The sequence below is a fragment of the Sclerotinia sclerotiorum genome, genomic scaffold (assembly GCF_000146945.2).
Source record: "Sclerotinia sclerotiorum 1980 UF-70 scaffold_14 genomic scaffold, whole genome shotgun sequence".
Lineage (NCBI taxonomy): Eukaryota > Fungi > Ascomycota > Leotiomycetes > Helotiales > Sclerotiniaceae > Sclerotinia > Sclerotinia sclerotiorum.
In genome coordinates, this window is record NW_001820822.1 from 303,588 (window position 1) to 326,307 (window position 22,720).

Here is a 22,720-nt window from a genome sequence, read left to right on the forward strand (position 1 = left end):
AACAACCAGGCAAAGCCATTACAAAACAGAAGGATTCTTCTTAATTTCCCTGTTTTTTCTTAGAATGGATGGTTTTAGAAAGTCAACTCTGCATTTCCACGCAATGACAATGTGACTCGGTGGTGTGCACGACTAAAATCAACTTAGACATTAGAGAAAAAGCTAAGGATGGAACTGAGAGCAAGATTGGAGGTTGTATTATAGTTTAGTTGTTGAGTAAAACAAGTTTTACTTAAATAGTCCCCCGCGAGCACAGCTTCACTGTTGCAGAGCTCGCCCCACGTACTCAGCCGATAGTCCAGCCAACATCGCCATTCCAGCATATTGAGAGTTTCCTACTTTGGACCACCAGGCGCAAGACTCCGGCTCTCCTAGGCGCACGCGGCTGAGCATGGTAGCCAACGTCGCTGCAGTCCCTGCGACAGCCAAAGCGTTGTAGCCAAAACCAAAGCCACCTAACGTGCCGGTCGCGGCCAATAACAGAACCTGAGTGAAAGCGAGTCGACAGAGTAGCGGCATTGTGCCAAAACGCTCCTCCAAATTTGGAGCATCAGGGTTGACATACAGCAAGACCAGATTCTTGACCCCGGCTGCTATATCTTCAGCGGCATCTTGATGCGAGTACACGAGCTCGTACAACAGTGTCCAGACCACGTTGGCTGCGTAAAAGGCGGCGATGGGCCAGTCGATTTGCACCTCTAGCAGGGCCTCTAGAATAAGAGACAGCCCCGATTTCTCCGTAGACTCGCGTCTGACTACACTCATCAATGCATAAAGAAGAGGTGCAAAGTTCAATAGATCCGCACCCATCGAAGTGGCACCTATATATACACCCCAGGCCATGGGGAATCCCAACACAGCCTGGGGATAGTAGGTGACACGCTTAGCGAGCGGGTAGCAGAACCAACCGACCACCGCTGGTACAACGTAGATGACGCAGAGCGGAGGCAGTAACGCTAGTGTGGCGAGAGAAGCAAGTGTCTGCGCAGCAGTGAAGAGGTGGCTTGTGTGACTGAAATTGCTCCACGTGCCAGCGGCCGGTCGCGGCACCGTGAGACCTTCCGATCAAAGTCAATGTCGACGGTGTCGTTCCATGTGCACGTTGCGCCTCGCATGATAAGATTTCCCCAGATTAGAATCAAGTTGACGAGGAAGAGGTCTTGAAGTGAGGAGCCCTGCTGTATAGCAGCCCAGAGGGTCCCATACGCATGAGGATACCAGAAGTACCAGTAGCCATTAGGACAGTCCAGACGCATAAGCTGTAGGTATGGAATATAGGCATCGGGAATATGGGAGTGCCACTGAGCTTTGGAGGGGGTAGGAGTTGAAATTTTAGCCATTTCGATGCTTGAAGAACTGTCACGAAAACCTGCTATCAATATGATGAAATTTCGTAAGCCTCGCACGCCTTTCTGTCACCTGCCTATGACCAGGAGCTTTTATTTATACCCCCTTCATTGGTTTTGGGTACCAGTATCAAGCCTTAGTTCCCTGAATAGTACTTAGAGGCTACTGGGTAACTCAACAGTACACGGGTATGAATTGCTCCGCTTTGATTACGTCCAGATACTCAATCGTACAGTCTATGGCCATGTAGAACGGTGAGATTACTCCGTGTTACAATAGCGATTCCTACCTGAAAATATCAATCGAATGCACTTCCAGTCTCAGTCACTGCGTAGGATCTTTCATGCAGGACGATAGCACATTTCTCCAAACTGTAGGCAATGCATACTGCAACCACACGTTTTGAGGAGGCTCTGTACGCTAAAGATGGAACACCTTCTTCTTTTAGAAGTAACAGGTGTGCAGCGGCGAAAAGTCCTGATTTTATACGAAACTCTAGTACCCACAACTGCATGTGATGAGTTCTTACCTCGGCATCTCCCATATTTGAATCAGTGTAGGATGCAGGACGAAAATGGAATAGTAATACTGAGTAATGAGTAATAGCTGCAAGGATTCCATGCATATGCACTTACATACTCTCCTCCCCTTGAACAAACGTAATTTAGTGGGATCTTCTAAAAGAGTAGCAAGGAGGTAAGCAAGTAAGATTAAACGATCTTCAGTGTGGCAACACTCTTAGAAAAGATTGCATATACCCTGCATTGATTGAATTGAGTAGAACTAGGGAGATGAACCATTTGTACGATCCTACGTTGCTTATCATGCGTCTAGCCTATCGAGTAGTATGTACTCGAGAGTTGGTGGTTGAAAGATTCCGAAAGTTCTACACGGTGATTGAAAGTAGAAAGATATCCTAGCCATATCCTTGACAGAGGATATGCGCAACACAACTGCATATGCACATGAATATTGGCATCGAGGATTCTATATAGCGGATGAATAGATGAACACTCAGTGTAGATCATTGATAGAGGCTATGCAATGCAGTGCAAGATAAGAAGCACTAACTATCAGATCTCATTGCGTACGCACGTAATTTCTTCTACATGTCTAAACGTATGTTGGAATACATTACTTCGGTCAAATATACAGTCTGCGGCTTAAGTTGGTTGTGCTTTGCAACCTCTGCATGCGGTATAAAAGTCCTTGCCTGATTCCTCGTATTTCTGCATTCTTGTCAGCATATTATTTCTCCCTAATATATGCACTTGTCCACTACAACCACAATATGACTGCACTTTCAAAACGAGGGGCCCAGAACGTGGGAACCTATGTCGGTCACCTTCCTGTATCGCTCACCGAGGTAGCAGATGACAGCAACTGGATCGACCTCTCCTTTGCCGAGAACTACACGATCCGGAAAGAAGCACTTATACCGTGATCCTTAGTGATCCTTAATGATCACTACTGATCACTTGTGATCACGTGCCTTGGTCATGTGATGGTAGTTGTGTAGCCCGTCGTAACACTTGAATATCTTAATTAATAATATCTTAGAAAATCTAAAAAATTTCAAAATTATTATTATATAAACAATCAATCTATGATTTCATTTTATAAAATTATATTTATAAATAAAAAAAGTTAAAAAGACAATCGGAAAAGAAAGTGATGTTACGAGGTTTGCCGTCTAGATCACGTGGAAGCGCTCTAGGCTCTCGAGGTGGTTTATAACTAGGCGTCAAGCAGGGACTTAAAGTAATGACAACAATGCAATTCGTAACTAATAGTAGAGTATACTAAATGATTGATCTTGAGCACGAAGCTCTATACAAAGGAAATCCATCTTGATTATATAGACCTTCATGCCTATCGTTCCTTCGGTCCCTTCGATCCCTTCGGTAAAGGGATCGAAGGGATCACATGACTTCGTACGTGGTCATATGATACGAGGCTAGAAGCCGTCGTAACACTTTTGGATATGATCCGATCAATTGTATATTTTTCTTTAAAAAAAATATGAATTGCATTTTTTCTTTCCTTTTGGATCATATCATCCATCGTTTTTGAGGGCGGAGAATGTTCTTGATGCATGGATGGATGTGAATGACCTGGTTCTGTTTAACCGGAAGTAAAATCTGGATTGGATTAATATATATATATATTATCATTTACCTGCAACTAACAACTTTCACCGGATCTCTCGAGATAATTTTAGCAAATACAAATGTCACGCTCCCCCGTATTCACATAAATTCAAGCTCGATCGTTTCAGCTAGATCTTTTAATTACTTAATTTGCATCGCTGTCGGGATAATAGCCTTCCTTATTTTGTACCTCCATCTAGCCGTCTCTAAAGTAAGATTATTTCAGAAAATCATCATCTAAGACGCGATAGCTTTGTAAAATTCACATATTTCTCCCTCGTTATCACGACCATTTTTTAATATTCGCTAATTTTCATGGGAACAGCGCGTCACGGATACTTATATGAGTATGCTGATTGTGGTTTGTAAATGGAATTAAGAGGGAGGTTGAAGAATAGTTGGGGTTGTTGATAGTGGGAATATGTTTTATTTGCAGAGACTTGAGAGGTTCTTGGGAAATCGGAAATGCCCTCGTCGACAGCTTTGAGACTCTAAGCTCAACAAAGGAAGTTATATATGGCAAGTGCACTTTGGAAAATGTCCAACGAGATTTAAAGCAAATAATCATACTCATTGTGCTATTTATTTCATGTACTGTGATAGTCTCGTATACTGACTGAAATTTGCATTCTTTCCCACAAACGCGATACATATGCCTAGTAAGCATTTTGTGCTTTACGTTCATCAAAAACCTTCAAAGCTTCTTCAGCAGCTTTAACACCAGAGAGTGCCATTGCACCGAAGGTAGGACCCTGTGGTAAAAACTCATGTTAAAATTGTGATGCGAAGTAATGATTGGTTGAATGACATACCATACGATTTGCACCATCAACCTCGGATAATTCCATACCTCCAACAATCAAACCTGGAACAATTTCTCTGGTTTTCTTGACGATGGCATCTTCAGCGACCTGTGGGATCAATGAGTCAATAATTGTCTACTTAGAACGGACTAAGGAGTGACGAGAGGAATAGATGAATCAGTGGTAGAGAGGTCAAATAGGAAATAACATAGTCCCCAACAAAGGACCTTATACTTACATTCATATCAAGGCCTCTCATTCCACCAAGTTCTTTGATTTGATTCATGGATACGAGACGCTTGACACAGAATGCACCGAATGGGCCATCATGGCCAGTGGTTGAAATGACGATAGGAGCATTGATTGTGTTTGGGTCCATGCAACTTTGGTCATCATGATGCATTGTAACCAATGTCCAATTTGTAACCACACCAGCGATTCTGATGTTACCATCGGCAGTTTGACGTGTGATGAGATCCTCAACTGAGGTTGCATTGAATAATTTGATGTTCGGGAAGGCAAGAACCTTGGACAAAAGAGTGGAAGTGAACAAAGCCTGTTGGTAGTCAATTGTTAGCGCCATCAAATATTTTCAGCGAAGATATAAAATCTTAATGATGCAAAAGAATGAAACATACAGCATGCTTGACCACAACAAAATCTCCTTCATCTTCGAATGGAACACCAAGATCAATCAAGAAGGCATCGGCAGGCTTTCGCATAACCATAGCACTGAATAGTTGTCCTCCTAACCAAGCTCCACCACCAGGAGAAACAGAAGCCTCGATAATGGCAATCTTGAGATCTGGACGAGCTTTGCCGAGCATATATGCAGTGCTTAGACCACATGATCCGGCACCAACGATGACCACATCAGACTCGGCATATGTATCAAGGTCCTTGAAGTAACGGCGAGTCATGGCACGCGAGACTTGGGACTCACGAATAGGAGCAAAGGTAAATCCTTGATCCCATTTCTCAGCAAGTTCAGCAAGTGTCTTGCCTTGGCTGGCAGTCTGAGCATGAACAGCTTTGACTTCAAAGGCGGATTTCAAATGAACACCGTCGATGGGAGAATTTGCCTCGACTGCGGATGGTGGTGCCATTTTCGATATTTTGGAAAGTTAATTTACCTGCGAGAGATTAGTGACGTCCATAAGGACGGAATAGAAGAGCATGATCCTTTCGCTGGTATTATCCAGATCAAGTTCATATAACCGTATAATCTCAGAACGACCCCTCACCAGCGGCACTCTCATTTCATCCTACTAATAGTAAGATGGTGAATGAAAGACAAGCTGATGATTTGTAGGATCGAACACCGGTTCATGCGAGAGTTACTTATACAATTGATGATCTACCTTGATCCGCAGGCGGATAATGTCCATGCTGAGGACTACATGACTTCCAACAGTTGGAAGTGAGTTGTACTTTGTACTTGATGTCGTGTGCTAACACACATAAAAATAAGGTCAGTATTGGTCCAAGTAGAAAGAAAGAAACACGAACGATTGTCTAGTATGTGAATGAAGAGCTTTGGCAAAGATAATGAGAAAAGAGGAATTATGTTGGGAATCCTACAAATAAATACTCCGTAGTTCATCAATCACGGCTAAGTGAGGGGTAGCTTTTTACGTAGTGCTCCCCCCACGTCTCCGGGATTTACCCTGTTTCACATGCAGTCAACTTCACTATCGCCGCTATCTGATTGAGTGATTAAAAGTCCTATACACTGAATATGTCAGAGGTTGAACCTGACTGGAGGGAGAATTTGATCAACAATGCGGACGGTTGAAGTATGTAACCGGCCTTCTTTCATTGGTTGGCTAGGAATGTTCTGGAATTTACCCCAATCCCGGAAACGATGCATCAGGGGACAAATAACATCAGCCGATTGGTGGTGATTAAACTTGTAATATATATTATTTTATGAAATCATGAATATTGTCTGTATATGATTTACAAACATATGGTCTTCTTAGTTGCGGGTATGAGATTTACATACTGAAATGCCTAGTATCATTATCTCCTCAAACGAGAATCAAATAAGCGGTGGCAATGAGAAAACACATAAGTTATAATGGTGATCAATCTTTCTTGCTAGTTATTGATATTGATACCTCAAAATTGCCTCTAATCTGTTGAGAATGGTGAGTATATAAATTATCACACAGAAGCCTTTCATCTTTACAGCGAGCAAATTCAGGGTTGAAAAGCAACTTCTGCAAGGCATTTATTCGAAGAGATGCTCCATTAAAGTACACCGAGGAGCTTTACCTTTACTACTCTTCCATACGTATCGTATGTATGAAGTTTTTAGCCATGATCTCGCAATTAATCCAAAGCTCACCAATTATTCATCACCTACCCTCAAATCCCTTGCAGCAAGAAAACATTTTTTCCATATATTTTCCTGGTGAGTTAAGGTTATAACAGTTGAAGACTATTTTATCCAAAGGCACTTCTAATTGTTCAAGTAACTGTCTACGGAGTAATACAAGCAAAAACTTTGGTATCTCGATTTTTTCTGTAATTTTAGATTTTAGCATCAATAAGTATAATAAGTATAATACATCTTGATTTAGTAATCTTACAATATACAGCGGGTTTTAAACTCGAATATGATTAAGGCTAAGTATAAGAAATATATAAGTCCTATAGTAGTTAAGCGAACGAGATATTTAGTCTAGGAAAGAATACCCCTCAAACCCAGTTAATTCAAAGATTCTCAACTAGCAGCTGTGCATTTCAATAGTTCTTAGTAGCGCTAGCGAGAATGCTTTTGAGGGGAAAGTTTTATGAGATAGATCTATTAATCTATAATTTGTTATAAATCTTACAAGATGGTATACCTATCTTAAAGATCAAGTGATATTTGTGGATTTGGGGAAATGGTAATTGTGAGTTTGCTTTGTATTTCATGCTGAAAGAAGGGCTGTCTTGGATTGTGTGCTGATTTCTTTCAAGCCCTTTGTATGCAATCTTAGATTTAAGATTGATAATGATTTTCGATTGACGCCGTAGAGACAAGGTACTGTGTTATGGCGATTCCGAAGTATTCATAAGTGTATGTTATCATTACCAGCTACATAAAAGCCAAATTTGAGATTTTATTTGCAGCGAAAGGATATACATTTCAACAAACTAACAAGAGCGACGTATAGCCCCTAGTCTACTTCCTTTCTCTGCAACTCTCATACCATCCGAATTTATTCCTCTCCGTATATCATCAAGCTCCAATTACAGATCCATAACACACGCCTAGCCTCTATCCCACCTCACCAAGGAGCACCCTCAAATATCTGCGCAAGTCCCTTATATTTATTCAACGGCGTCGCATCAGCATTAGCCGGTATCCAAGCATCCAAAGCAAAAATATAAAGTTTAGGCTCCGGCACACTCTTTCTACGAGCTTCCCAACCTGCATCATCATCAAATGTACAGTGAAAAGCAGCTGTATATTTAACTTTCTCCCAGAATTTCAAACATTCTCCTTTTCCTGATCTTTTGAGAAGGGCTAGATATCCTTGGTAACAATCTTCCATTTCCTTTGCGCCGTCAAGAACATATTCGATGTTTTCTCTATGTTCCCCTTTAATTGTTTGGTCATATTGATCCCTGTAATCCTCAACCCACATGTCTGAATCAAGATCGAGAACGTGATATTCCGGCTCTTTCTCAGACTTTGGCTTGCGGTAATAATAGTTGGCTGCGAGCATGGCTATCATTTGGAAGACTGTAATATCGGGACACTCTCGACGGATAAGCTCTAGGACCTCCTCGTATAATTTCGGATTAGGCAGACCATCTTCGAAGATGTCGGTTCCAAAAGCCGTTAGTGCAATGCGCTTTATTTTTGAGAGATCTATGCTGCCTCCGTAACGGTATAGTCGCATAAGATCCGGAATATTGAGCATTAGGGTTTCTCTTTCAGGGTCAATGTAGGTTTGGCCAGTGGGCGAGCCGACTTTCCAGAAATAGCGGATTGGTACCCCCTCGTTTGTCTTGCCTAGAATCAAACCTTGATTGCTTGGTGGTACTGAAGTTTTGACATGTTTCATTCGTCTGTAAATCTCTTTCCTTGAAGTGTCGCAAGCATTTAATAATGGCATCAAGTGGGTTGCTGCAGGTATCTCGGTCTTGATCTCAAGCTGAAATTTTTGGCGGTTTCTAGCAACCTCGAAGAAGAAATCGATTACTGGTGACTTCCGATCTGGGATGGCTTCGTTGAATACCATTCTCTGCAACTCAAGATGAAGACACTCAAATTTGGTGAAGGTAGATACATCTTTGTCAATTGTGGGAGACAGCTCTTTTAAGATCCTGCGGGTTGGTTGGAACTTTACATTATCGTAGTACTTGATGTAGAAAGCCGTGTTACCTGTCTAGAAGTTAACACAAAGCAGTTCTGGTTAGAATTGAATAGATGTAATACGCCGCAAATCCCTTAAATTCATATTTCAGTGCCAAATTTTTCCTTTTCGAATGTGAATGCGGACGAATTGGTCGAGAGCGATTGAGGAATCCTCCAGGCCTGACGGATTTTCGTGGTTCCGCGGGGTACGGATTTTATCGTTGAAAGGTTGAGAGGTTGAGAGGTTGAGAGGTTATAATTCAGAGGTTGGAAAGTCGTAATATTTGATTGACCGAAATGAGTGTCGTAATTCTGGAGTGTCCGAACTATGGAGTTAAGGTATTAAATATCTTTGACGTAGGCAGCAGCTACGTTGCCACGGCAGTGGTGTTGAATAATCCCAAAAGAATTATGACGAGTACGGTGTGGATAATCCCTATACTTACAAAATTCACACTTGCGACTCGATACGATGAAAGTGAATACTACCGTTGGCTTAGCCCCGATGAAGATGGAGGAGAGTGAATAGAAAGGTTTTTATTGTTAAGAAACTCAATCCCTTTCGATATATTCATTTCCTTAGCTTGCAGCAGTATGAAGAGAATCAATTGAAATTTAAACCTACGAAGGGCAATATAAGTTTGTTCTACGTTCATTGATAGACTGCGTAACGGGTAACCGCAGGGCGGGATTATCGCTTTAATAGATAATCTATAAATAGTCTACTTACAAGAATTCTGGAATTTACTAACCGTACGGAGTACACTAAGTGAAATCGTGACAAAATCCCTATAAAAACTATATTTTCTTTTAATCAATTAAATATTAAATGCATTTTTGAATATTGTAAAAAATCAATTAAAAAATAAAAAAATATATATAATTTATTTTAAAAATTTTATTCAAAATTCTAAAATTTAAAAACTTTTCAATTAAATTATAATATTTTTGTTAAAGTGAATGGTTCCTGCGTAGCACGTGCACAGGGCACTAGTCCTATTAGGACTAGATTGAGAAGCTCTCTGTAAGAGAGCTTCGCACTTCCATAGAACTGTTACGAGGTTTGCCGTCTAGATCACGTGGAAGTGCTCTAGGCTCTCGAGATGGTTTATAACTAGGCGTTAAGCAGGGACTTAAGTAATGACAATAATGATATGCAATTCGTAACTAATAGTAGAATATACTAAATGATTGATCTTGAGCACGAAGCTCTATACAAAGGAAATCCATCTTGATTATATAGACCATCGTGGCATGCGTCTCAGTGCTCCCAGTTGTCCCAGTTGTACTGGGACAGCTGAGCCTACTGGGATCCTCATATCACATGATGCTAATCACGTGATGTTAGGTATGTGAGATCCGTCGTAACAAGAATGTTACGAGTTTTGCCGTCTAGATCACGTGGAAGTGCTCTAGGCTCTCGAAGTAGGTTTATAACTAGGCGTCAAGCAGGGACTTGAAGTAATGACAATAATGATATGCAATTCGTAACTAATAGTAGAATATACTAAATGATTGATCTTGAGCACGAAGCTCTATACAAAGGAAATCTATCTTGATTATATAGACCTTCGTGTTCTAGCTGATCAGTAGGATCAGTATGGCTCAGTACTGAGCTTGCTGATCCTCACTGAGCCAGTCACATGATATTGGTAGCACGTGAGCGTTTTCTTGTTACCCGGCGTAACAACGAAGTCCCAAACAAAATCACAAAGTTGTCTGTTCAGAAGATGAAAAAAACAAAAGAAAAACAAAAAAGATATCAAGATTCATGTTAGGTCCTAGTACAAATGACATACTTTGTTGGTACTTCTAGAATCTTGGGATGACATGGTATATAGCTCGGGTCCAACAGGATCGCGGTATGAATAGTTGGGAAATCGATGTGGTTTGTTCGCCAAGAAGCATGTCAGCAATTTGTGTCAGCGCCATCGGATTAGCCCTGTTGCCTGGTGTTAATTAATATAGTAATATTCGGTGCTTGTAAATGGTTTATTAGTTCTTAATCGGGGTAAAGTAAGTATTTGAGGGAAGTAAATATTCCTATGATGTTATATTAGGAATAAAATAATTGGTTTTGAATTAAAATAATAATTTCCTTTGTATTAGTTTTTTGTGATAATATAAACTCAATAATAAAAGATTTATTATATTAATTTAAAAATTTATAATTATGTATTGAGAATATCATTTTTTTATATAATAATTGTAAGATTTTAATATATTCTACACTGTGACCAAAAGGGTGTTTATAGACCAGCAATCGTATTTAACTTAGAATCTACAGGTGAAGAGCACCTGTAGATGGGGATAGCTACTCTATATATACACAAATGAATGGCCTAGCCGCAATAGCTAGGCAAAAAGAAGTCATATTTATTCCTCCAATGATCTTACTTTACCGATAACCATTGATACCTAGTACTTGTCCGGATCTGATCCTCAGGTCACCTAAATCGCATACTAATCTCGAGTAATCGTATCATGTGTGGACATGGTTAATGTACCTGAGGTTTCTTATATAATAAAGGTGGGAGGAAAGCAGGGATTTCCGTCACATACACCAAAAAATATTACAGGGACATTTACTTCCCGGACACTTGCTTTCCCCGACTAGGAACTAACGGTTGTTTATAAGCACCGAGTATTATCATTATATATATTAATTTGAAATCCCTCACTCTGAATAAGCACTGGTCCAAGCTTGGAATATCACCCCTCATAAAGTTCGAATGATTTGGTGAGCTCCTGCGATTTTCGAATCTTGCTTTCTCTTCAAAACCTAAGCAAAAAGTGTTCTGTATCTTTCTCTATATCTCAGAACTTCCCCATCAATATCTTGAAAATCCAAAATATTTTTTATTTAGCAATTCGACAATATGCCTATTGATTTTCATCTCTCTGCGACCGAAGATGGCATTCGAAAACATGCAGCCGCATTGGCTACTGGCCCTCTCAAAGATATCAAGAAAGTTTATTCTGCAAAGAAAGATGAGCAACAATTTCAAGCATTGAAGCCTTTTTATAGTGATGCGACCGCCGGTGGCATGATCAAGGGCTTCATAGCGTCACATCTTGGAGGTGCAGCTGGAAGTTTGACTGAAGCAAGTATCTTGGTTGAGGAGATGTATGCCGCTGATCCTTCCGCATCTTTAACGATTTATTCCACTGCGTTGGGCTTGACTCCATTAAATTTGGCTGGAAAAGAAGAGCACCAAGAATTCTTGGAACCATTTTTGAATGGTGAAGGGGCACCACTAGCGAGTTTGGTATTCTCTGAACCAGGAGGAGTTGCCAACTATTTGGAGAAAGGTGCTCCAGGTCTCAATACAACTGCCACACTTGAGGGTGATGAATGGGTACTTAATGGAGAAAAGGTATGAAAAACGTGACGGAAAGTTGGCTTGATATCAGAAGTGTAGCTAATTCGGAATATAGATGTGGGCAACCAATTCTGCAGGCTGGGACTTTGAAGGTGCAGACCTTCAGTGTGTAGTCTGCCGCGATACAAGTATTACCTCTGATGAACCTACTGACGCTGTCATGATACTTCTTGTGACAAGGGCCGATATTGAACGAAATAAAAAGGGCGCATTCAAAACATTGAAACATGTCCTAACTACAGGACACCCCGCTTGTTCTGGTCCACATATTAAATACACCAATTTAAAAGTTCCTGCAAAGAACGTCCTATGTCCGGCAGGTGAAGGTGTCCCTGTGGTGTCGAGAGCATTCGATTTTTCGGCTATTTTGGTTGGTGCCATGAGTGTCAGTGTTATGAGGGCCGCCTTCGAAGCAGCTTTAGCATTTGCCAAGATTGACAATCGCGGAGGAGCAGAAGATTTATTATCAAGACAAGCATTCGCCGATCTCCTGAGTGGTATCAAAATGAAGACAGAAGCTTGTAGAGCTTTGACATGGAAAGCAGCTCATGCCCTTGATAATGGACCAGGTGATTATAATGCCAGGCGTGAATTGGCATTAGCAGCGAAGATTTATTGCTCTGAAGAGAGCGTTAAAGCAGTCACAGAAGCAATCAATGCTGTTGGGGTGTAAGTAGCCGGTCGTACTATTCCTCTCAAATTATGACAGTCACTAACTACTCATTATAGAACTGCCTACAGCAATGAGCAGCCTTTTGTAGACCTTTTGAACACGGCCATCGTTTTACCCATTTTTGACGGTGGTAATATAGGTATACGTAGAAGGCATATGCAAGAGTTAATGGCATCAAAGTCGTATGATCCTTGGGCTGCGACCTATGGTCCTTCTCATTAGCAATTCAAAATTGAGGTAATTTTGGAAGTATGATAACTGAAATGAACTTGCACGTGTCAGTCTTTGAATCCATATGCCGATGTTAAAGTACCATATTTTTTAATCTCATCCAAAAGAGCGGTGAAGATCACTTCATTTTCCTATTTCATAGCGTGAAGAGTGTACCGTAGACAAAAGACCGTGATGACTTTTAACCTTGTCATTGTTATTATGTGAGTATTTCTGTTGTCTATCAAACAGAATTCTTAGTTGGCACTAAGGCACGCTAACATCTAGAAATCATAATATTACGTAAGCAGTGGAGCTTCTTTGGCTCCACTTCACTTCAATCCATCTTCTACTCCGTAATTTAGGTCAACCGAGGGATTACTTGCGCATATCACCTCCGTTATTCTTACCTCTTCATACTGTAGCTATGTACTTATTTTTTTGTTCATAGATGATTAACATCACTTCTCTAGGTTCTTTGATACGACTTGATACAGTATCAGAACTGATCTGTACACACAGGATGAATGCTCCTCTATAAGTCCATGAACATCACATCATATACTTGTTGTATTAGTGATGAAGAGTGACAATGGTATCACAACATACACCGATAGCTAAGATACATTTACAATGAACTCAAACACCCAGAATTCATATTCTTTTACCTTGTGTATCAAAAACAAGTTCGGACTCTCCGCAACTCCATTACCCCGCGGCGTACGGAGTATACCTTGTCCGTCTAGGACAAGGACCATTGTCGCTTACTATTTACCACATTGCGTCAACCAGTTCGACACAACAACCATCCGTCCATCGATAATTCTAGAATGCTAGAGTTACGGAGCAGTTATACTGGGCTACTAATCAACATAAAACGAATCCTACATGAATATACTTTAGTGGATCCACCGGGTCGATCACAATATATATAGTAATATTCCTCCTCACAATCAAAACCCTTCACACAAGCTTGATATATACCACTCTCCAGACAACTACTTATTTCTCCACCCCAAAGACATACATCTATCAACTCCAAAAATCTACCATGTCTACTCCAGGTCCTCTCTTCATAATTGGAACCGGTCCCATGATCGGATCTCACATAGCCCGGCTTTTCGCAACCCACACCTTCACCAAGATTGCACTCTTCGCACGCAACCAAACCACCTTAACCACATCCAGCGAATTCATTACCAGCGCCGCCCCATCCGTTTCAATCCATACCTACACAGCCGACGTAACAGACACACCAGGTCTAACACGGGCCCTCCAAAAAGCCATACAAGAAGTCGGGTCCCCAGAAGTAGTAATCTACAACGCCGCCCGAGTCAGCTATGGAGAATTCGGCTCATACAAAGAAGAAGATATCGTTGAAGATTTCAAGATTCCCAATCTGGGACTCTATACTACAGCCAAAATATTACTTCCAGCCTTACAAACATTAGCAAAAGAAAAACCAGATGCTCATCCGTCGCTTTTCGTTACCTCGTCTCCGCTTATCTATAAAGCTTTCGCGCCGGTTTTTTCTTTAAGTATGGCGAAGGCCGCGCAGGCGAATTTGGTTAGGGGGTTGAGTGAGCTGGTGAAGGATGAGGTTCATGTTGCGCTTGTGATAGTTGGGGGACCGGTTGGTGAGGAGGAACCGGTTAATAATCCGGAGTATATTGCTGGGAAGTTTTGGGAGTTGTGGGAACAAAAGAAGGGGGAGAGGGTGGGAGAGTTTTTGGTTCAGTAGGGTTTTATGTCCAGGAAGGGGGGGTTGTTTGAGTAGATGGATGAGGGGGAAGGGGCCGCTTGGGGGATTGGTATAGTGCTATGATTACATGTTGATTTGTGAAATATGAAATTCAGTTGAATTTATAGCAATACATAATAACATCAGAATCTATCCAAATATTCCAGAACATAATCCCCACAGCCTCTTTTCCCCCCTCACATCACTCTCAAACTGGTGAACTTACAAATCAATGAAAATGCCACACTCTCACCTCTCCAAACCCCCAACAATACCCACACCTCCCCATTCAACAACACATCCATCTCAATAAACATCATCCATCACTCTTCGAAAGATTATAAGATCTTACAAATCCATTACCCTAATGAGCCCTCAAACAACTAATACATACTCGAAGGCCAACTCATAAGTTTATATCTATAATTAGTAATTAGTAATTAGTATATAAAATTCCTTTAGAATTCTCAATCTTTCGATTGATAATCTTTAATCTTAGATTCGAAGGACTAATTGAATATTGATTTTTTAGTTGTTTGTGATGATTGCGTTGTTGCATTCTATCTTTTTATTATATTCTGAAAATAAAATAACTTGGTAAATATATTTTATATTCTAGACCATCATTTAACAACGGAGGGAAGCCTTTTAATAATGATTTTAAATCCAATTAAAGTATTCAGATATTCAAATCATAAAAAAAATTGATGATAATTTACCTGTCACGAATCATGGTTATTGTTGAAACTGAGTTGTTTGGAAGTAGTAGTATTATTAGATGTAGGTTAAACTAAGGATCTAAGTTACATGCAAATATTTGTCGCTGTTCTCCATTTGATCGACTCTTCGTTAAAAGAAAGGGAAACTCGTTTGCTCTTCTTTATCGAGCAGGACCTCTAACTTGGAAGGTGGAATGGGATTTTAAAGAGAAAAGAGGAAGGTTTATGTCCTTATGACCACACCAAAATAGACTCGTTGCAATCTTGGAGATTGTGCCCGGAGATATGGTTGGATACGATGAGATGTCAAATGTGCTTTTGAAAATGTTTTTCTTGACGTCTGACTCTTATTCGATGATGATATCCTGACTGATCATTTGGTAATGCTCGCACGCATTAAAGCATTCCTATCTCTTGGTGAACTATGATAGATTTAGGAAAGCAGAGGCTAAATGATCAATTAGAAATGATCAAGTTTCTTGGAGTAATGGTAGAATTGAAGATATTCCCAATTATGGTCCGTGCACCATAATGGTCATATGACCTCAATTCTAGGCCCATAATGACCTTAATTTCAACAGTTATTATAATACAATAAAAGCAAGTACGGCGGTTTGGGCCGCTGTTTCCGAGGGGGTCCTTATCGATAAGGAATCCTAGGACAAGTGTCCTGAGGCCAATAGAAAATCACGTGATATGCTAGCTATGCTAGCCAGCTAGCATAGCTAGCACTCAAGGAAACGACGAGTATATAGTTAGGATAGTTTCATAGTTTAGGAGCTTCGTGCTCAACTTAGTTATCAATTAGTTTACCTACATTCTACTTGATCTAGTAACGACTTCACTTCCAAGTGAAGACCAGTGATAAAGCCTTAACCCACAACTGCCAACCAGACGAAACTGTCACGATTCACCATTAGGATTGATGGTGTTACGATGGTAGCAAACTGATTAATTAGGAGAGCTTAGGCCTTGTGCAAACACGATCAGATTTCATCGAATTAGTATGTGATCTTGGTCACCTGAAGATCGTGTATGCACGCACCATCAGAAATCACGTGATAAGGAGCCCTAGGAGCTTCGTGCTCAACTTAGTTATCAATTAGTTTACCTACATTCTATTTGATCTAGTAACGAATTCACTTTCAAGTGAATACCAGTGATAAAGCCTTAACCTATAACTACCAACCGACGAACCTTAGGCAGCCGCTGCCTTTAGTACAGTATCGTTACAGAAACCTTAGGCAGCCGCTGCCTCCAGTACAGTATCGTTACATTACCTTTATATTCCAATTATAATTTATATCAATTTATAATATTAATTTTGTTATTTAATTTCCTCCTTTTATAATTCATAGCTAATAATTCACAATTCTCAGTCTAAATCAATTAATACTTAGATGAATAAATCGATATAAATTTTTCCACTTCTTATAAATATATAATCAATCAATCGATCAGTCATACTATTTGTGACCAAAAGGGTGTTTATAGACCAGCAATCGTATTTAACTTAGAATCTACAGGTGAAGAGCACCTGTAGATGGGGATAGCTACTCTGTATATACACAAATGAATGGCCTAGCCGCAATGGCTAGGCAAAAAGAAGTCATATTTATCCCTCCAATGATCTTACTTTACCGATAACCATTGATACCTAGTACTTGTCCGGATCTGATCCTCAGGCCACCTAAATCGTATACTAATCCCGAGTAATCGTATCATGTGTGGACATGGTTAATGTACCTGAGATTTCTTATATAATAAGTGTGGGAGGAAAGCAGGGGTTTCCGTCACACTATTATATATTCATACAATAAATCCCCACCCCACCCCAACCCCAAAACAAAAACTCCTTTTCCAAATAAATCCCTTCTTTTTGCGCTGATATATACAAAAGCAACATAGAGCAGCGATTAAAAAACACACTCAACACCCCATCCCAACCCACCCATTCTATCACAACACATCATTTCACTTCCCCTCCCTCCCCACCTCTGCCTTCCCCATTTCAAAACTCCCCCCTTCCACCCCTCTCTCCCCTCTAACCTCCATCTCCAATTCCATCTCCAACTCCCTCTCCTCCCTCTCCCTTTCCCCCAAATCCCCCGCCAAACTCTCAATCTCCTCATCCTCACTCTCCTCCGGCAACCCCAAATTCAAAACCACAGCCACAAACGCCGCGACCGCAAATCCTGTTTCAAGAACCAAAACAATAGCATCGAAAAATCCCGCTTTAGCCTTATTATCCCCAGAATACGTAAAGACGTATGAAAACCACGTTGGGACGAGCGTGGCTCCATATCCTAGCGCTAGAGATGTCGTGAGGATGAATCTCGTGCGACGGGTAAATGGGACGGTGGAAATAATGCGGAGACCGGATACAGCTACGCTGGCGAAGAGGAAGGTTGTCATGCCGCCTAGGACTGCGTCGGGGATTGATGTAATGGCCGCTGCGAATTTAGCGAAGACACCCATGATGATAAGGAAAAAACATGCTGCGAAGCCGGCTTTGCGGTTGGCACAACGTGTGAGAGCGATTACACCGTTGTTTTGAGCAAAAGTTGACATGGGTGTGATTGTGCAGAGACCTGCTAACATTCCGTTAAGCCCATCAGCTAGAACACCGCCTTGGATACGAGAGTCGAAGAGTTTTCCGTCGACTTGAAGTCGAGAAACGTCGCATGTAGCGGTAATGTCGCCAATGGCTTCCATCATTAAAATGAGATAGATGGCTAGAAGAGGTAATATGAAAGGCCCGTATACGCTCAGAGGGAAAGTTTTAACCCAGATGAATGATGCGACTGGGGCTGCAGTAATTCCACTACTGTCGAAATATCCACATGCTGCAGCGATAATGCAACCTACCAAGAGACCGAGGACAACGGCGAGTGACTTCATAATAGGAGAACCGAATCGTTCGCAAAGGATGATAGTAATAAAAACCGAGAAACCAAGACCGATGAATTCTGCAGATCCCCATGGAAGAGCGTGTGGGGCAGCATTGGAGGGACATAGCATATAATCTCCTGTAGTTGGTCTTGACATACAAGTTCCACTACCACCTGCCCAACCTTGCAATCCCGTTTCAATAAGCGATACACCAATGAGCATGACAGTTGGGCCCGTAACAATCGGAGGGAAAAGTTTCTTAAGAAGTTTCGGTGTCATGAACGAGAGTCCTATTTCGAGAAGTGCGCATAACGAAGCCGTTCCAAGGAGCGCACCATAACCTTCCGGACAAGGCAATGGAGTTCCATCATCTGCCGTTTTGCACATACCATTTGCGTACATTTGTGCAAAGCCTTTCGAAGCAACCGGTATGATGGCAAACGAAGTACCAACAACTGAAATTAAGCCCGTGCCAATATAATAAGGGGTTTTAATAACCTTAAACCGAGTGATCTGGATGGCGGATAATATACCCGATACGATGAGAGAGGTAGAGACAAGATATTGAGTTGTTTCCGTGTCGAAGGATGCCGATCCGGCTATGAGAATAGGAGGTGTAATAACACCCGCTAACATAGCGAGAGCATGTTGAAATCCAAGGAGGAGACCTAGCAGAACTGGCATGCGATCTTGAAGGCCAAAGAATGGTGCTCGTCTTGTCGATTTCTTCATGAAGGGAAGATTGGGTTTGAAGAGAAATGCTATGATCGTTTAGCTCTGGTGCTTGAATATCATAACCATGGTTTCAGCATACCATAATCATAGTTCCCGACCCATCCATCTTTTGTAGTGAAAGCCCTTACGGTGGAGTGTATACGCTCTCCAAATGAACGGTTAGGAGAACTTTCGGGGACAATGCGGTCTGGCCCATCATGTGGTCCACTGTCGATTGTAACCGACATTATGTTGTAATATATAAGGAAAGATAGAAGACTGATCGATAACAAATATCTTAAGGTGACGATTTGACTATATGATGTAATCTCTTCCTTTCGTGATGTCGATGTACTGATATCCGTGAACCTCAAAGTCCAAGTCACAATCCCAGATGGACAATTGAGCAAGCAATTGAATGAACAGTACAAGGCGAATGACAAATTAAAATGATATCAACCAAAGCCAAGATACTCAATTATATATATCGCAACTCACGACGACAACAAGAATAAGAAATGAGAGAGAAATCGGAGAAGGTCACACGTATGAAAGAAGTCCAGACGTAGTTCCGATTCAAGGTCACAGAACACCAACCTAGTAGTGCGTGTGTATCTACAAGCTAAATCAGCTACTAAGACCCCCCTCACCACTTTAAAGTGCAGCGGGAAGACCGACAATTGGATTCCCAGAGACAATAAATGGAGTCCGCCCACGGCCGTGGGAGATAAGGCGTGGGAACTGACATTTGAGGATCCGTAAGAAAAGATTAGTTTCTACCCAAAAAAAAATAATAATCAATCTGTGCCACCAAATCATATCGAGTAACACAATTGGATAGATAAGCAATCGTTATCAAAACCCCCATTCCCCGTCTAGTCGTCCCATAGCATGGATTAGGATTTAACGATCTCCATGTCTAGCCTATTGGGCGGAGCCCTCCGAGATGAACTTTTAGCCGATCACGGACCCGATAGGATTCATAGTTTTCATGGACAAGATTCTGTAGGTAGGAAAAGAAAAACATCAATGTTGCGGAAAGCGGCTATGATATCGATCAGTAGAGTAAAGGAATCAATAGAAAAGGGTCTCAAGAGTGATGATAATCATCTCATCGTTCATCCGGGCCTGTTCGGTTCAGCTCAGCTGTATTTCCCTTCATATTCTTGATATCGTATTCGTACACTTTCGAAGCACCAACGATTAAAGAGAATACCTGCCACCCAGTCAAAGATCCAAACCAAAATTACACGTGCAATCCATGAAAAGAAAAGGAAGTCATTATATTAGTTGCGTGAAAATTTCCATCCAAAGCATATTTGTTCCTCACATCCTTCACGATGTCATGCTATGCAACTGATATCTTTTCCTCCATATAGAAAACATTGCCTGCATCGTTATCTATCGTTAAATCATCATCATCTAGGTTAACCGCTCCAAATGTAAAGGATCCCATATGTGCACCATCGACGCCGGTTCCAATGTGTGCTAAATCCCCCGCGTATGCCATTGATATATTAGGTGTCGCTACTGTGTTTCGCGCTTGTTCTGTCGTTAGATTGGACCGGATATCAGTCGTATCCTTTTCTGAATATGATCGACGTTCAGAATCTTGACGTCGAGTCTCTAATGTCGAGTTCTCTATAGTTGAAGTGTTTTGATAATTATCCCGCTGCTGCTCGGATTGATCTTTGGAGTAATCAGACCCAGAAAGTGATGAGGGTAATTGAATCTGTGACGGCCGGATATTGTGTGTCTTCAAATCTGTAATCAAGGCTTCTGGTGATCTGGATGCCATAAATGGTGGTGAATAAGGTTTAGAACGTGATCGACCTCTTTCTGGTAGATCATTGTCGTGTTCCTCGTTATCATGAACTGTGACCAAAAGTTCCCCTTCATCGGCATGTTTAACATCTATGACAATAGGAGTTGGCGATTGATCGTCATAGAAATCACGATAATCATCAATTTCAGGAAAGATGCTTAGCAAAACTGAAGCTTGCAATCGATTTCGCGGATCCTCGCTAAGGCATCGACCACAAATTTCCAGGAAATAGTTCGGCACATCAGGGGGGAAGGTTGACAATGTTAACGGCCTTAGAGTTTCTGGTTCATCGTGCTGAGTGGCCAATGCGTAGAGAACCATCCCAAGTTGATATAGATCGGATTTGACGCCTATGTACATCGATATTCTCTGATTGCTTTCGAGTAATGCAGCAACCTCTGGAGGTTCCCATCCAACCGGACAACCTCGTCGATTGATATCGATAATTTTGGCATCATCATTCGCATCTATAACAATATTAGATAAAGTGAAATCCCCTTGAACGAAGCCCGCCTCGTGAATTTCGGAAAGTCCATGAACAATTTGTTTGGCCCAACGCTCCCGTCTTTCCCAGGGGATCCCACCATCACCATCATAAATAACGTCAATCAATGCTCCTTGCTCGGCGAAGCTAATCAGAAGACCTTTCACGCATTTTGCTTCATTATCGAGTACGACGCCGCCAAATTGAATGACACTATGAGATCCGGAAAGTTTGTGTAGGGCATTAATCTCATATAAAAATTCTTCCACTTGATCTGGTCCTGGGATTTCTTTTTTGATAAAGACTTGCCCGCCCACGATGACTTTGTAAACGAAGCCGGATAGATGGGAATCAAATTCAAGCTCTGATTCGAGAACTCTGCGACATGGAAGGTGGTTGAGAGCCTTCACCGGAGGATAGTGAATAACTTCGGAGAGATCTTCCACGACATGAACGTGGAGTCTTTCCTCCTGTGTCTCCAACTTGAGGTTTGTCACCGTATCGTAGAATTGTATGTCCGGAAGTGATTCCCGAATAGCCTCGTAAATGCGCGCACTCTTGTCTCTCTGGAATCTTGTCCGCTGTAGCTCCTCCTCCAGGGAATTACTCGGTGCATTTCTATAATCCAGCGAGATTGTGACCCTTCGCCAATGTGTCGGTGTTTCTGCATAGGTAACAAAGAACTTCTCTCTTTTAGATTTGTCTCGGAAATGCATGCTCAAATTCAAGATCCATTTCTTCTCCAGCTCCTCGAGTATTATCTCGTCAAATGTATCTGTAGAGATCGATTGGTCTTCGAAATTTGAGCCCTGCTTCTCTTCCTTCGAAACATCCACATAACCTTGAGATTCATTCTCATGTTCATTTGTGGTTGCCGTAGGTGGTCGCACAGCTACACCATCAAACGTATTTTCGAGAGTCTCCGCCCTTTCCAGAAATTCAGGAGCGCTGGTTCTCGGACCACGATTCAAAGCAGCCGAAGATGAGCGATGCGAATTATTTATTCGACGGTCCACTGAAGCTGTCCGCCTTTCAGCAGCATTTGGCTTGACCGGTTCTAATCTATCTCTCAGCTCGGATTGTTGTCTTTTAAAGGTGCCCGCTCTTGGAAGTCCAGGGACAACCCTTCTCGAAATTCGACGAGCTAACCCTGGCGGTTGAGCCTCGTTCGGTACCGGTGGAGGGTTGGGTGGGGAGGTTGGTGGTGTATGATGCTCATCCTTCTTAGGAAAGATGAACTTTCGAAACCAAGATAGTTTATGATCATTCGATGCTGGCACACCTGGCCTCTTTTGTGCCATTGTCCTTCTCGTAAATTTAAACCAGTATTTTCCCATGAACTGGGATATTTGTCAGTACACTCGAATTGAAGTATTGCGCAAAAGAAATCTATTTCCTACATCTGCAGTAATGAAATAACACGGG

The 22,720-nt window shown here is 41.5% G+C and overlaps 10 protein-coding genes across 10 annotated transcripts; 4 read left to right on the plus strand and 6 right to left on the minus strand.

Moving 5' to 3' along the window:
* Positions 1 to 258: 258 nt before the first annotated feature.
* SS1G_09724 (hypothetical protein) lies at positions 259 to 1,237 on the minus strand (the record flags this gene model as incomplete). The annotated part of the gene is made up of 2 exons (XM_001589041.1): positions 259 to 1,058; positions 1,207 to 1,237. 2 exons carry the CDS (start codon positions 1,235 to 1,237, stop codon positions 259 to 261), a joined length of 831 nt encoding a protein of 276 aa, XP_001589091.1.
* A 408-nt stretch (positions 1,238 to 1,645) lies between these two features.
* On the minus strand, positions 1,646 to 1,891 carry SS1G_09725 (predicted protein; the record flags this gene model as incomplete). Its single annotated transcript, XM_001589042.1, has 1 exon — positions 1,646 to 1,891. One exon carries the CDS (start codon positions 1,889 to 1,891, stop codon positions 1,646 to 1,648), a length of 246 nt encoding a protein of 81 aa, XP_001589092.1.
* A 747-nt stretch (positions 1,892 to 2,638) lies between these two features.
* SS1G_09726 (predicted protein) lies at positions 2,639 to 2,791 on the plus strand (the record flags this gene model as incomplete). Its single annotated transcript, XM_001589043.1, has 1 exon — positions 2,639 to 2,791. The coding sequence occupies one exon, from the start codon at positions 2,639 to 2,641 to the stop codon at positions 2,789 to 2,791; it is 153 nt and encodes a 50-aa protein (XP_001589093.1).
* A 1,362-nt stretch (positions 2,792 to 4,153) lies between these two features.
* On the minus strand, positions 4,154 to 5,406 carry SS1G_09727 (thiazole biosynthetic enzyme; the record flags this gene model as incomplete). The annotated part of the gene is made up of 4 exons (XM_001589044.1): positions 4,154 to 4,249; positions 4,310 to 4,408; positions 4,539 to 4,856; positions 4,939 to 5,406. The coding sequence occupies 4 exons, from the start codon at positions 5,404 to 5,406 to the stop codon at positions 4,154 to 4,156; spliced, it is 981 nt and encodes a 326-aa protein (XP_001589094.1).
* Positions 5,407 to 7,578: 2,172 nt separating this feature from the next.
* On the minus strand, positions 7,579 to 8,538 carry SS1G_09728 (predicted protein; the record flags this gene model as incomplete). Its single annotated transcript, XM_001589045.1, has 1 exon — positions 7,579 to 8,538. One exon carries the CDS (start codon positions 8,536 to 8,538, stop codon positions 7,579 to 7,581), a length of 960 nt encoding a protein of 319 aa, XP_001589095.1.
* Positions 8,539 to 8,951: 413 nt separating this feature from the next.
* Positions 8,952 to 9,179, plus strand: SS1G_09729 (predicted protein; the record flags this gene model as incomplete). Its single annotated transcript, XM_001589046.1, has 1 exon — positions 8,952 to 9,179. The coding sequence occupies one exon, from the start codon at positions 8,952 to 8,954 to the stop codon at positions 9,177 to 9,179; it is 228 nt and encodes a 75-aa protein (XP_001589096.1).
* Positions 9,180 to 11,533: 2,354 nt separating this feature from the next.
* SS1G_09730 (hypothetical protein) lies at positions 11,534 to 12,932 on the plus strand (the record flags this gene model as incomplete). Its single annotated transcript, XM_001589047.1, has 3 exons — positions 11,534 to 12,031; positions 12,093 to 12,706; positions 12,767 to 12,932. 3 exons carry the CDS (start codon positions 11,534 to 11,536, stop codon positions 12,930 to 12,932), a joined length of 1,278 nt encoding a protein of 425 aa, XP_001589097.1.
* A 1,039-nt stretch (positions 12,933 to 13,971) lies between these two features.
* SS1G_09731 (hypothetical protein) lies at positions 13,972 to 14,661 on the plus strand (the record flags this gene model as incomplete). The annotated part of the gene is made up of 1 exon (XM_001589048.1): positions 13,972 to 14,661. The coding sequence occupies one exon, from the start codon at positions 13,972 to 13,974 to the stop codon at positions 14,659 to 14,661; it is 690 nt and encodes a 229-aa protein (XP_001589098.1).
* Positions 14,662 to 17,354: 2,693 nt separating this feature from the next.
* SS1G_09732 (hypothetical protein) lies at positions 17,355 to 19,234 on the minus strand (the record flags this gene model as incomplete). Its single annotated transcript, XM_001589049.1, has 2 exons — positions 17,355 to 19,033; positions 19,087 to 19,234. 2 exons carry the CDS (start codon positions 19,232 to 19,234, stop codon positions 17,355 to 17,357), a joined length of 1,827 nt encoding a protein of 608 aa, XP_001589099.1.
* Positions 19,235 to 20,334: 1,100 nt separating this feature from the next.
* On the minus strand, positions 20,335 to 22,596 carry SS1G_09733 (hypothetical protein; the record flags this gene model as incomplete). Its single annotated transcript, XM_001589050.1, has 1 exon — positions 20,335 to 22,596. The coding sequence occupies one exon, from the start codon at positions 22,594 to 22,596 to the stop codon at positions 20,335 to 20,337; it is 2,262 nt and encodes a 753-aa protein (XP_001589100.1).
* Positions 22,597 to 22,720: the final 124 nt, after the last annotated feature.